Source organism: Nematostella vectensis, chromosome 10 (assembly GCF_932526225.1).
Source record: "Nematostella vectensis chromosome 10, jaNemVect1.1, whole genome shotgun sequence".
NCBI lineage: Eukaryota > Metazoa > Cnidaria > Anthozoa > Actiniaria > Edwardsiidae > Nematostella > Nematostella vectensis.
Window position 1 is genome coordinate 11,967,020 of NC_064043.1, and position 13,591 is coordinate 11,980,610.

At 43.1% G+C, this 13,591-nt stretch overlaps 3 protein-coding genes across 3 annotated transcripts in view; 2 read left to right on the plus strand and 1 right to left on the minus strand.

Annotated features, from left to right (window-relative positions):
• The first annotated feature begins 78 nt into the window (after nt 1–78).
• Nucleotides 79–5,166, plus strand: LOC116617256. Its single transcript, XM_048733555.1, has 10 exons — nt 79–100; nt 805–875; nt 947–1,009; nt 1,613–1,635; nt 1,759–1,810; nt 2,079–2,138; nt 2,549–2,583; nt 3,678–3,705; nt 3,967–3,992; nt 4,773–5,166. The coding sequence occupies exons 1-10, from the start codon at nt 79–81 to the stop codon at nt 4,831–4,833; spliced, it is 441 nt and encodes a 146-aa protein (XP_048589512.1). The 3' UTR covers nt 4,834–5,166.
• Nucleotides 4,994–13,591, minus strand: part of LOC5510608 (integrator complex subunit 9 homolog) — a 25,421-nt gene continuing 16,823 nt past the window's right edge. The window contains exons 21-24 of the mRNA XM_001631027.3: nt 7,697–7,836; nt 7,217–7,304; nt 6,858–6,914; nt 4,994–6,182 (exon numbers count right to left, since the gene is read on the minus strand). Of these exons, the coding sequence (XP_001631077.2) occupies nt 6,063–6,182; nt 6,858–6,914; nt 7,217–7,304; nt 7,697–7,836 (405 nt within the window). The 3' untranslated portion in view covers nt 4,994–6,062. The remainder of the gene's footprint in view (nt 6,183–6,857; nt 6,915–7,216; nt 7,305–7,696; nt 7,837–13,591) is intronic.
• LOC116617248 (chitotriosidase-1) lies at nt 9,574–12,008 on the plus strand. The gene is made up of 3 exons (XM_032379771.2): nt 9,574–9,897; nt 10,517–10,760; nt 11,104–12,008. The coding sequence occupies exons 1-3, from the start codon at nt 9,612–9,614 to the stop codon at nt 11,948–11,950; spliced, it is 1,377 nt and encodes a 458-aa protein (XP_032235662.2). The 5' UTR covers nt 9,574–9,611; the 3' UTR covers nt 11,951–12,008.

Sequence of the window (13,591 nt, forward strand, 5' to 3'; positions counted from 1 at the left end):
GTTTCTATACAGTATATTACCTTTCACCTATTCTTTCACACTTCTTACACGGGTCATGTGTCTTACTCCATTTAGGGGATGGCCAATGTAAACGGATCGTGTTAGAGAGGCCTGAGTTGCATGGTCATTAGTTTTCACTAGTATTTCACGAGTTTTGCTTGCCTAAAAAAAAAAACCCGGTTTCTCGTAAATCTGGGTCCTGCACTTCGATCACCGATGTACGTGAGCGCCAGCCTAGTCCCAGGCGTTCTTACAGGGTTTCCTGTGCTCAGAGATAAACCGTGAGGTAGCCTGGGGGCTGGGACGAGCTCACCTACAGTTTGGGGAGATGGTTTCCTGTGACGTCACAACTCTTATAATCCACAGGAAACCCAACCACAGGAAACCCTATAAAACGCGTTATTGTGTACGAACAAGGCTAGCCGGAGCCGAAGCCGTGGATTTTTTTATTGGGAAGAATAGGGGATTCCAGTTATTCCTTGTATTTGCTGGGGGTGCATCTAAGACTCAATCAATTACCAAGAAAAATGATCGCAAGAGAACTTTTTTAGGTTGCCGTCACACGTCAGATTAGTATCTCGACTGTCGGGATGAATGCTCTTTTAAATTATCCAATCAAATGTAGAGATAGCTGTATTTTTTTGTGGGTTACCTGTTTTCTAAAAAAACGGTCCAAACTCGGTATCTCGTCTATTATATTTTCTCCCTCTTCGTTTTGTGCTTCGGTCAATCTGTGTGTTTCGCGTCAATCTAATCAATGAAAATTACACGTTAAAGTTTGGTTGACAAGTCTTGCTTGATCAGGTGTAGGTGATGTAGATGCAGAGAGTAAAGATCGTGTTAAAAATCCTGAGAATCGCGAACAAGATGTACCGGTGAGTGTAAATCCGTGATTTCCCACTCAGTCAGATTTGGAATTGACCCTCGATATCATTGTGTTATTCAGATTCAGAAGGGAAAGGGTTGGGGCAGAGTTCGATACCTTGAACGCGAGCTGAAAAGGAGCCAGGTAATAAGGAGTGTTGGATAATGATGATGATGACGATAGTAATGACGATCTTGTTGAAGCAAATACAGAAGAAACTGGGAAATTGTTTGTTTTCTTTTGCTTCTCTGTTTCTCATGCCATGGTGTGAGTTGATAATGTCATGGTGTGAACTGGGCATTAGTACTTCTTCTGCTTATGGTCATGGTGCATGGGCGGATCTAGGGGGGGGGGGGTGGCTCAGTGACAAAGGGGGGAGGGGGTAATTTCTTTCGTTACATATGGCTTCCTGGCTCTCTAGCAGCCTAAACCTTCTCCCTAGATCCGCTACTGTGGTGTATGCCGCACACCTACGGTCGTCATGTGACGGTTACAAGTTTCTAAGATAGGATCGACGATGACTGGTGGTGACGCAGCGGTTGATGGTGCTGTTGATGATGATGATAATGTTGATGTTTGTCAATAATGATGAAAAAATGATGACCCATGGTAATGAAGTAGTTGTTTGTGAAATGTCGTAGCCTTGGTCAAATGCAAATGAAAATTAAAACAATAGACTTAGCTCATTTGCATGCATAAGCATTTATACATAAGACCTATGCATGTGTTTATTTGCCTTCTTTTCAGGCCGCTATAGAGAACTATCTAAAGTAAGTCTATTGTTTGTTTGACTTGAATATTAGAAATAACGACATATTGATGCTTGATTTATTGCGGATTGCCTGGTATTTGTTTTTCTATTTCTCTGCTATTCTCATTTATCTCATCTTTAGGGTTCTGCGGGATAAAGAGAAACGTCTACACGACGAAGAACACGAGCACAGGGTAAGCACATGCTTTTTGCACTCCAAAATTATTACAGAAATCTTCTGAATTACAAGTCACCAACTTTTTCCTTAATTAAAGCAAAGGGGTCAAACTCAAGGGCAGCTCATTAAAAGTCCAGATATATACTGCATTTAATAGAAGCCGAGTCTTCATTTACGAGAATGCAATAGACGCATCACTTTGCTAGACTTTGCAAGAATGAAAAAGTTGAGCTTCCGTTTGCCGTCCGTCGTAGATAAAGGTGTTTTCTAACGTGATGTTCCAGTTACTTGAGTACCATCTTCACACGAAAGAAAAGCTCATCCAGGAACAAGGCAAAGAACTGGTGAGTCTGTTAGCTTACTTATCCCGCCATTTATCTGTTTCGTCCTCCTTTCGCCACTTATACATTAAAAAAAACGTTTGCAAATGGCAAAAAACCATGGAAAATACACATTAATTACAGAAAAACAACTGTTCTCAGGCAATCCTGAGTGCAGAAGGAAAGGCAAGTAAAAAGGGGAACAAAGTGGGCACACCATGCCCACGAAACCGTACACAGGGTATGCGTTAGGATTTTGAAGGATTTTTTTAAAAAGCCAATCACGACGACGTTCCCACGAAATACCGGCAAAACCGCAAGTTATCAGCAAATGTAGTTGGCGCAGCAGCTCACCTGAAACTAAAAGCGGCTCTGAAAGACACTGCATCGGTGATCAGGCTGCCCGATTAGTTTTTTGTTTCTTCTATTTTCAGAGAGAGCTTTTACGTCTAGTCACTGCTCAGAAAAAGTAAGTGTTGTAGCATAAGAAAGGCTCTATTTGCAGACCGCATTCGAAGCGTGCACGTACTGCGGGCTCACAGAAACGAGCTGGAAATCACTCCTCAGGCGCGTTCGCAACATATCAAACATATTCCCCATGGATAGTGTCCTTCGTATGCATTGCCTTATATGGGCATAGATGCCCATATTTCGAAGAGCTAAAGTTTTCCCGCTCCCTGATCTCCAAGAAACATGGTGAAAAATGCTGATTCCTGTCAATTTGAGACTCGAGGCAAAAATGTGTCAAAAAAAAAACTTTATCGCTTGGTCAAATCTTTATCACACAAGCCTTGAAAAGCCCTTAGACCCAGGCCTCCAAGAGATTGGCCGAGCGAGTTTTAAGGTCACCCAAATATTGATATGGTTTGGACGAGGAGGAGGGAGGGGGGGTGCGCAGTCATAGGTATCATATGGAAAAATCATAGCATTTGAAGATTCCTGAAATGACCCACTTTTTGGTCATGGGGAAGGTTCGTGCAACCCCCCCCCCCCCCCCCCCCCTTGTGCACGTGCCTACACCTAGTAGCATGAATACCGTTAAGGTCATACACCTATTTCAATAAAGGTTGTCAGTGCAAATGGCAAATGGCGATTGGCAAATGGCACTTCTACGACCGAAAGTAACCATGCGTCTCGAAGAATATGGATAAATTAAAACATTTATCCATTAAAGGTCGCCAATGCTTTGCTCTGACATTGCTTTACTATATTCAACACCTTTTATTTTACGAATAATTAGTACCCATAAGCCATACCATTCGCCATTTGCACGTGCCAACCTTTTGTGAAATAAGTGTGTATTACGGCAGATTTTTGTAGGTTTTGGCACAAGTAACCAAGCAAATTGATGTGTTGAGACTCAAACTCTTCTGTAACTTTTTTACGGCGAGATTCCTCGCCTTGTATGAATGTCACATGCAGGCCAGCCACCTGTTTTGCTGATGCTCTTTCGGTGAATATTATAAAAAAAGAGGTCTCAAGCCAAGGCGGGTGCAACATGATTCTGTCGTGCCCTTGGCTTTTACGTCTGCTATTTTCTATCTGTTGATTAATCTTTTTTAGGCTCTTAGAGGACAAAGATGTGAAAATTGTAAGTTAAAGATGGAAAGTCCATCCCTACAGTAACACTCAGATCAAGAGGCGGAACACTCAGATTTACCATCCAGGGAAGTGTATGGCCATAAATACAACGATAATGACTCCTGGAATTTGCATCGCTGTCGCATCCTTCATATTTATACCAATCTGCAACAACATGAGGGAGGGGGATTCTGCGCTACCGCTTCACAATTCTTCTTACCAGCTTTTTATAGATATCATTTTTACTTTTTTTTTTTTTTTTTTTTTTTAGGATAGGATGCGAAAACAGATTGAAAGGTAATATTACGAAATGCGCATTATAAACCCGGCTGGGGATTGACGCCCGCAGGGGAATGTGGGAAGGGAGGCACGCAGGAAATGGTGCAATAAGGTGGGGAACTGTGGGATAGGAGGCTTAGGAGAAACGCGGGAGATTGTGGGATAGGCTCAGAAGGTTCGCAGGGGATTGTGGGATAGGCTCAGGAGGTACGCAGGGGATTGTGGGATAGGCTCAGGACATAAGGTAGGCGGGGAGATGAGGAGGTGAAATTGAGAGCGCGCCTGTTAAACATGTGACTAGAGTTAAACTAATTTACGAAAAACTTCGTGGAAAAGGGGACTTACGCTAAGAGATCACGTGACCTTTCTGGGTGGCAAATTCAAAACAAAATAATCACAGAAATGCGCCCGTCACACCAGAGAACGTTGAACAAATAAAATCTTCAAATGAAGCAAAACCCTTCCTAAAAACAACGAATTCTGGCTTTTTTGTAAGAGCTGAATAAGTTGCTTTTTGGTGCTGTTACTTTGCCGCTAAAAGCCTGAGAGCGCGCTAGTTTGCCACCCAAACAGTCAGGTGATCTCTTAGCTCAAGTCCCCTATTCTGCGAGAGCACCTATCTTTAGTAACTGCACATGCAACTATTCGATCTACCCGATTAAAAGGAACTCTTGAAGATTCGTTTTAAGAAGCAACTAGTTTTGGTAAAAGCTAAATATAGCCTTGCCCCATTTTTGCGTGTGTCTTGCGCGCTACTGCCCGTACATGATCACGACAAACAATTGCTTTTTTTTTCAGACTTAAAAGTAGCAGCTGGGGGCGGTTCAAGTCACGTTTTAGGTCTCTGCTTCACCTTTGAACACACCCGCCCATGAGCCGCACACTAGACGCAGCTCTTGCCATTCACCATGGACAATTATAAGAAGGGGAGTGAGGGAGAGGGAAGGTCTATTAGATGGGACCACGGCAAGCAGAGTATACTTGAGTGGTCGGATGATTGGGAGACAAGACACTTTGTGTACTTTGTTGGGCAAAGAGGTTTCACCTTTTGACTTCCTTTCCCGTCTCTTCTTAACACTTTCTTTGTTCTTATAGTATCTTTGGTAAAATGTGTTTAACCTACATTGGTTCTAATTCATGTTGAATTCATCCTGTCTCATATTGTCTTTAGTAAAAAAAATGTTTAACCTTGGTTCTGTTTCATCTACTTTCAATAAACCCATTTAACAATAAACTGCAATGAGCACCGTTTTTTTTTTTTTTTCAAGTATGTCTAACCATACCTGATGCACGATTGTAAAGTATTTGGAGCCGATGCTTCAAATCGCCGTTTGCTGGTCTAACTCAGGAGGTTCGAAGAGTGTGTCACGTTGGATCATGTATTTCGACTTACATTTCAGAAAAGGTCATACGACACATATCATACACTATATTTTTATGGAGGTTGTCAGCGCAAAGGGCGAATGGCAATTGCCAAATGGCAGAACTAAGGCGTGTATCTAAGATGGGTCTCTTGTGTCTTCCAAAATAAGGCACATGTTAGAATGGGTGTCTTATATGTCTTCAAAACTGAAGGACTTATTTTAGATGGTTGTCCTTTATCTTCTGGAATGAGGGACATCTTTTAGATGGGTGTCCTGTGACTTCAAATCTGAAGCACTCATTTCAAGTGAATGTCCTCTGTCTTTTGGATTGAGGCACATCTTTTAGATAGGTGTCCTACGTTTTCAGAGAGAGGAACATCTTTTAGATGGGTGTCCTGTGTTTTAGAGGGAGGTACATCTTTTAGATGGGTGTCCTATGTTTTCAGAGGGAGGCACATCTTTTAGATGGGTGTCCTGTGTTTTCAGAGGGAGGCACATCTTTTAGATGGGTGTCCTGTGTCCTCACAAGGAGGCACATCTTTTAGATGGGTGTCCTGTGTCCTCAGAAGGTGGAACATTTTTTAGATGGGTGCCCTATGTCTTCAAAACTCCGCACTCATTTCAGGTGGATGTCCGGTGTCTTAAAGGTTGAGGCACATCTTTAAGATGGGTGTCCTATGTTTTTAGAACTGAAGCGCACATTTCAGATGGTTGACCTGTGTCTTCAGAACTGAGGCACGCATTCTAAAAGCGCATCTCGTATACGTATTCGGAGCTCCTCGTTGCCATGGGTGATAATGTGTGTGCTTCCGCGATCCAGAAGGATCATTGCGTCGTCATTTGGCTGCAAAAGAAACGCGATCGGATATTGGTCATTAATAGGTATTTGAGCGCGTGTACAAGGTCGACAAGGACATGAAACTAGATAAGTGTTCACGTGAGACGAGATTGCTGATCACGTGGCAAGACAGTGATAAGCACGTGAAATAAGACCAGTGAGCATGCATAATAAGATACCATCCCCACGTATCCTTTAAAAAAAATCCGTGTCGACACCAAGAGCTTTCATTTTGAAACTGTCCATCCTCAAGGAAACGTAGATGCAATACAAAAAGAACAAGCTGTAGAGATGGTGTTTAAATCGCACGCGCAAAGTGAATCACATTTTTGTTTTCTAAAAGCTCCGTTTTCGCCCATCCACACGGCACCATCCACACGGCACCGAAAGGGGATCATTTTCAAATTGATCCACTCTTGAGAGCGTTTTCAAGTTGTTCCGTTTTCAGTCATTGTTTTCGCTATATTTGTGGAAGCTTGCCGTATCCGTAACGAAAAATTTTGCCTTTTTTAAACGAAAACGTATAGGTGGGAACGAGGTCTAAGGTTTATTTATGGTAATAGGTTGAAAACCACGTGTAAAAAGGTTTGTGGACACGTGAAAGTAGTTGATGAACACGTGATAAGAAGCTAGTAAGAATGACCAGAACATCGCGGTGAATCAATGCAGGCTTGTACTAACCAAATGAATGGTATGTTCGCCGCCGCTGGATTCAACGTTCACATCCGTTATACCTCGCTGCAAAAAGACAAGAAGCGAAATGGATACAGCACGCAAAATCTTCCAGTGGCGACCGACAAGGAAAGTTAGGAAATGCTTGCAGCAATACATCCAGAAGTAGATTGTAAGATAACTCAAATAACAAAAAAAATGGCAAATTAGGCATGTATCACAATGTTCAATGCATTATCTTATCATATTAGTGATTGAGTCGTTAGCTGGTTTTCCCTAAAATATATACCTATAACTATAAGTGAAAATAAGGTGCCGTGGAAACACATTATTAACTCAGAGAAAAGTCACGTGATATCGTCCGGTACCTTCTTCAGCGATCGTACAAAATCGTCTAGCTGCACAGTACCCCAGAGATGCCTCGACAGCTGCCCCTTGTTGGTCGATGAGTCACCACTGGAGAAAAGCACAGGGCGAATGGACAATTTAGAGAAAACGATAACGTGATCATATCAGTTCAAGAATATTTGTCACCTCGTGCGACAATAACCAGCAAGAAGCCTCTATCAGTTTTCCAATTTGACGGTCCCCAGCATAACCATAAGTAGGGGATTGTGGGCGCTACAAACTTACCCTCCTCCCCCCCCCCCCCCCCCCCAATAAAAACACACACACACACACACAGGCCAATAATGTATTCGTATATGGAGAATCGCTAATACTCTTCCTTAAAATGCCTTGCTACGATAATAGCTGACTGAGAGTAAGTAACAACTAAATTTTACTTTTGAAGAGCTAAAGATTAACCCCACCAATGGCCAGAAATTAGTCCTCTAATTAAATCTCACCCCTCGCTTCCAGCCTTCGGCTCCACTAAGAACTCCAAAGGCTGTAAGGTGTACTTGTTGTCTTTGGTTACCAAGGTACCCGTTAGCGTGGCAACAGCAACTCCAGGTCGGACGTGCTGAGGGTGCAGACAGCTGCTCAGCTGGAAAATACAACATGGAGACAGTTACAGCTGTTAAATACAACATGGAGACAGTTACAGCTGTTAAATACAACATGGAGACAGTTACAGCTGAAAATACAACATGGAGACAGTTACACATAACAGCGGTGACACACACAGTAACCCCCACGTACATGCACTTAGTTAGACAGAGCAAAAAAATTGCAAGTTTTCCCAAAATAAGGTCTGGTTAACTTCGGTAAGCGTGATTTTTTGCATAGACGTTTCTTATGTTAAGTAAACCAACATATAAAAAATGTATTTTTTTCTAATGGATTCGTCTTCGAGATATGAGGCTTGAAGTGCGATTTTCAAATGTTCAAAGTATGAATTCTCCTTGTTCTGATCAGAAATTAAGCCAACTTTGCTCGCTAAAATCTAAATTTCATATCTTCTACATTTCTTTAAAATTTGGAATTAAGCTTTTGGTCAGAGGAACTCCTTGTTTGCGGAATCTTGAGCTTATATATTGAGAATTGGAAAATTTCATGCCATTTTTTCCCTCTGTCACTTAGTTATAAGAACGTTTTAGGCTAGAATTTTCAATTCAAGCACACCACAAATAAGAACCAATTCTGTATAAAATCCAATAAAAAAACAGGTGCTTGACAGATAGATCTAAGCCATATACACATGTATTATGGGGCATGGAAATAAAGTACAATATTTTATAAATAAATAAATTCTTAGTAAGCACTATGTCTTTATTACGCGGATTTTAAGCACAGCGGACTGTACATAGACAAAATGTGGATAAAAGAAAGAGCTGAAAATCGAGATATGCCACAAAGGGAGTCCTTACTGCTAGGTTCTACCGCTAGAACATAACTTGGGTGTCGGAGGTCACCCACATGGTTCATATGACTTCCATGTGTATCATTACAGAAGAGGTTAAAAAGCAGGGAAAGTAAAGTACAATTGAAGTCAAAATGTTGCGCGCTACACGGTTCCCTTCCAGTTAATGACATGCATCGCAAGGTTTACTCTAGATAAGAATGGGGAAGATATTTAGCAAAATAAAACCTGTTTTAAAAACAAAAAGAAAGGAAATATTTCAAAAGTGAGGGCAAAATTGATAGGTAAATATATCTTTTACTGTTGTAGAAGGATATTTCATACACGATTAACACTCTACTACCACGTCACTACATCCCGTGATTATTATTTGAACCTAAATCAATTGTGGATGAGGGGGTGCTACAATGTTGATTACACTCACAAGTTTTCGACAATGAAATAAAAGTGTTCGGCCACAAACGACGCGCCCCGTAGCAAAGCAATCACAAGGCCGTCAAGCGCTTACATGTATAGAAATAGCTGGAGAAGCAGATGGCACATCTGAGCACGACGAACATTTTAGCTTTACCCAGGTGGGGTAACGGTAAACATGTCACACTGTTTCTCAGCCACAACTAGATGTCAACCGGCTGCAACAAGCTCCAGGGGGTACCCCGTTTTAAGCATGACGTGTGGTGGATTTATAGAAAAGTCTCCGTTCTAAAAAAAAGGCGTCTTGTAAAAATATACCAACGTATTTCACACCCTTAAGCAATCCCATGCATGAGAACATGTCCAATCCACCCAAATATGTCGGATTCTTTGTCATGCTAATATCTCCCCCCCCCCCCCCCCTCTTCCGGGAGCCTGACCAAAGATGTCCCCCGGGACATCACCAAGCTGTGCAAACACCAGTGCGTATAAAACAAACTGGCCAACGCATCGAAAACATCGCAGCTTCAAGGTCCAATAAAACCATGCAGTTACTGACTCTCCTTTTGCTGGGCTTCGCGTCCTTCGCCGCGGCTAGCAACTATGTGCGTGTGTGTTATCACACGAACTGGTCCCAGTACCGACCCGGCGCAGGAAAGTTCTTCCCGCGGGATATCCCTCCAGAGCTTTGCACGCATCTTGTCTACTCGTTCTCTAAGATCGCTGCCGACAACACGCTGGCGATGTTCGAGTGGAACGACGATAAGCTCTACAAGGAGTTTAACGATCTCAAGCTCAAGAACCCTGGACTCAAGACGCTACTCGCCGTAGGTCAGTGTCTTAGATATTTGTTTTGAATCGCGTAGTCGTACCATGCCGTAGGTCAGTAAACAAGTGATAACTGGGGTCCTAGCTGTTTGGTTTGAATCGCGTAGTCGTACCATGTCGCAACAAAATTAGTGAAAAATAAGAAACAACAAGTTCTGATAAGGGTTCAAATCGTGAATCTTGAATCTTGAAAAAGGCGCTTAATACGGCCAGAGAACACGTAAAAAGTAAACATAAACACAACACTAGACTAAACACGTCTTTTCAACAAGTTGTTTTTTATTTTTCGCCCTATGTTTACCGTAAATATCATTAGGGACAAATAAAGAGCTTGGGCTACCTGTGTTCGTACCTCACAGTAGGTCAGTCAATAAGTGATAACTAGTATCTTAGATATTTGTTCTGAGTCGCGCACTCGTGGCATGTAGAAACCCCGCCCTCCGTAAATGGCGCCAGTATCTGCTAATATTGATTGTGCAGCCTTGCTCGATTCATCACGAGAGCTTTTTCATCGAGACCTTGTTTTGAAGGGGGTGGAGAGGGTGCCGGTTTTAATTGAGGGGAAAAAAACGTCCCTATAAAAAAAAAGCTCTTTGTTTGATACTCTGTTTACCATATGCAGGCGGCTGGAATCACGAGAATTACAAAAGCCCTTTCTCCAGGATGGTAAGGACGGCAGCAAGCAGGAAAGTGTTCATCGACTCCTCGATCGCAATGCTGAGGCAGTGGAACTTCGACGGTTTTGATCTCGATTGGGAATACCCAGGCAACAGGGTGGGTTCAGATCCCGGGGACAAGCAACGATTCACCATCCTCTGCCAGGAGCTTCTGGACGCGTTCAAGCTCGAGGCTGCGCAGACGAACAGGTTTGATTTAGTTCGGAAATAATGCCTCTATCGGCGATTTACCCTCGCTGAATGACCTTAGAAACTAAATCTGCCACTCACAAAGGACAAGATAACTAACAACCAGGGCTCTTTTAAAAAACACACCAGCAATGTTTAGCATAAAAGGCAGACACTTTCCCTTTGGCCTTGTATGTTTTGTTTTGCTCGGTTTTCTCATTTGATTACCTTGTCTACCAAAGCCTCGCTCGGTTTGCTCATTTAATTCAAATGCCTAACCTAGCCTCGCCTAGATTTCTCATTTAATTTTCTTGACTACCCAGGCCTCGCTCGGATTTCTCATCTGATTTCCTTGACTTCCCAGACCCCGACTTCTCCTCACGGCTGCAGTGGCTGCCGGCAAAGCAACCATTGACAAGGCTTATGAGGTCGATAAGATCGGCCAAATCCTAGACTTAATTAACTTGATGGCGTACGACCTACGCGGGATGTGGGAGCCGGAAACTGGCCACCACACAGCCTTGGAGGGACCGCCAGGCGAAGAGTTAACAGTTAGCTTCGCCGCTCAGTACTGGATAGACAAAGGGGCACCGGCCAGCAAGATCGCACTCGGACTGGGGACCTACGGTCGCGCCTTCAAGCTTGCTGACCAAACCAGGCACGGACTGAAGGCGCCAGCGAATGGTAACCCGACCAGGGGCCAGTACACGAGAGAGCCGGGCTTCTTGGCGTACTACGAGATCTGCAAGATGAACCTCCAGGTGACTAGCACGGAGAGCAGTGCCGTCAAGGCGCCATATGGGCATGTGGGAGACTTGTGGGTGGGGTACGACGACGAGTACAGCCTGAGTCTCAAGGTAGAGAGGGTGATCAAGGCGAAGGGCATGGCGGGGGCGATGTTCTGGGCCATCCCCCTTGACGACTTCAAGGGTCAGTTCTGCGGCAAGGGCCCGTACCCTCTGATTAACGCTGTGAAGGAGTACCTGGGCGGGTACGTACCCCCCGTGCCCCCGACTAACGGCCCCCTGCCACCTACTAATGCACCCGTGACCAACAAGCCCGCCACCGACGCACCAGTGGTCCCCACCAACCCCCCCACCGGAGGCTGCGTCGCTGTGCCGCCCTATAACACGCAGCCAGGCATGGATGCTTGGTGTCAGAGTATGTGCGGCTTGGGTCACTGCCCGGCAACGCACTGCAAGTGCACATAAGACCGCACCATACTGTAACATGAAAAGCTAAACCATTAAAATGATTTCAAATATCTAACGAATCGTTTATTTATTGACAGGCTGGGAATTTCGACAAAACAATTAGTCTCCCTGATGTTGCTATGAGGGTCTCGCGTTGTTGACACGTGATAAGCACGTAATGAATACGTGACAGGCACGTGATGCTCACGTGGATGACGGAACGCGGTTGCAAGAGTGCAGACACGTATTTTCCCCATTTCTCAAGCTCAGCCGATCATACATAAAGCCACATACCTTATTCGTATCACATTTCACAGAAAAAAGTATGGAACCCACCACCAAAAATACCACCAAGACCGGGCAGGAAGCAAGGATTTGTGCTTTTCAATGCCCATACAAACGTGTTGGAAAAACTTTGATTGTATTTGACTTGAATGTAGACGGCGAACTCGCATGAATTTCCCGCCAAACACTCTGAACACAGGGCCTCCAATATGGTAAAGAAAAGTGAGGGAAATATTTTGGGCGTAGTTTTTTTTTTATAGCGTAGCATCAAGACAGCATAATATAATGTCTAACTTACAGATTTCGTTTGACCATTAGGAAGATAATGAACGTTGAGAAACCACGAAGAAGCAGCAAGTTAGAGCAAAAACGGTGATTGAAGCACGAGGTTTTCCGCTCTTGATTTTGAATGAAGTCTCGTTTTGGAAATCTTGCAATCCTCGAAGTACTACATCCCCTTAATAAACTGCAACAGCCCGTATTCTTGATGCTAGAATGACATTTTCGATGGTATTTGTGCAAATAGGGTGTTTTTTTTTTATCGGTTTCATGTCACAAAATAGCGGCAAACAACAAGATGTAAATGCCAAAGCGCTGGGGTAGGTTGAGTAAAAATATGCTCACGCGCAGTTGTGGGGTGGTGGTTACTAAAAATAGCCGGATTCGGAATAGACATGGCGAGCGGGTAATACCAAAGTGTCCCCCTCTTATCTTATGCTCTCTTGGTAGCATATAAAATTTCTAATAATTTATCATGAAACTTGATATATTGAAAACACAGAGGTATAAATTAACTATATGATTATGATGTAACCGTTTTTTAGTGGCTCTTATGTCTTTTTATGAATTATAAACGTGAATGTTTCACGGGTACCCACTAGTTTAAAATAATTACATAATTTCAAGAAGGCCAATTACGCCGCTATTTTATGCTCCCGCTCAATGCGAGTCACACAAGGCACCAATTTCCATTGGCTATGATTCAAGCGGGTAAACAAGATATTTTCAGTCAAGTGTCCTCAATGTCACATCAGACTTCATTCGTACATTGTTATTTTGAAGTTTCCCAGCGAATAAACCGTTGTATTTTCAATGATAGACGTCATTTAACCAAATCTATAATAACTTTAGCTCCGACCGGTTAACACTCGAAACGTCAGGCGAAACTAGTTTTCACAGAGGCGTAAAACATATGATTTCATCAATAACAATCTAAGCCTTGTGTTGATTTATTTATCAGATTCCACAACGCCTACTGAGACCACTAAGTTTTTCTACAGCTTGTCTGTTGTTTCTCTATCCAAACTCTTCCATGCCTGTCTGTAGTCTTTCTATTCATACCACTATAATACTTCTGTCGCTACTGAATTCCAC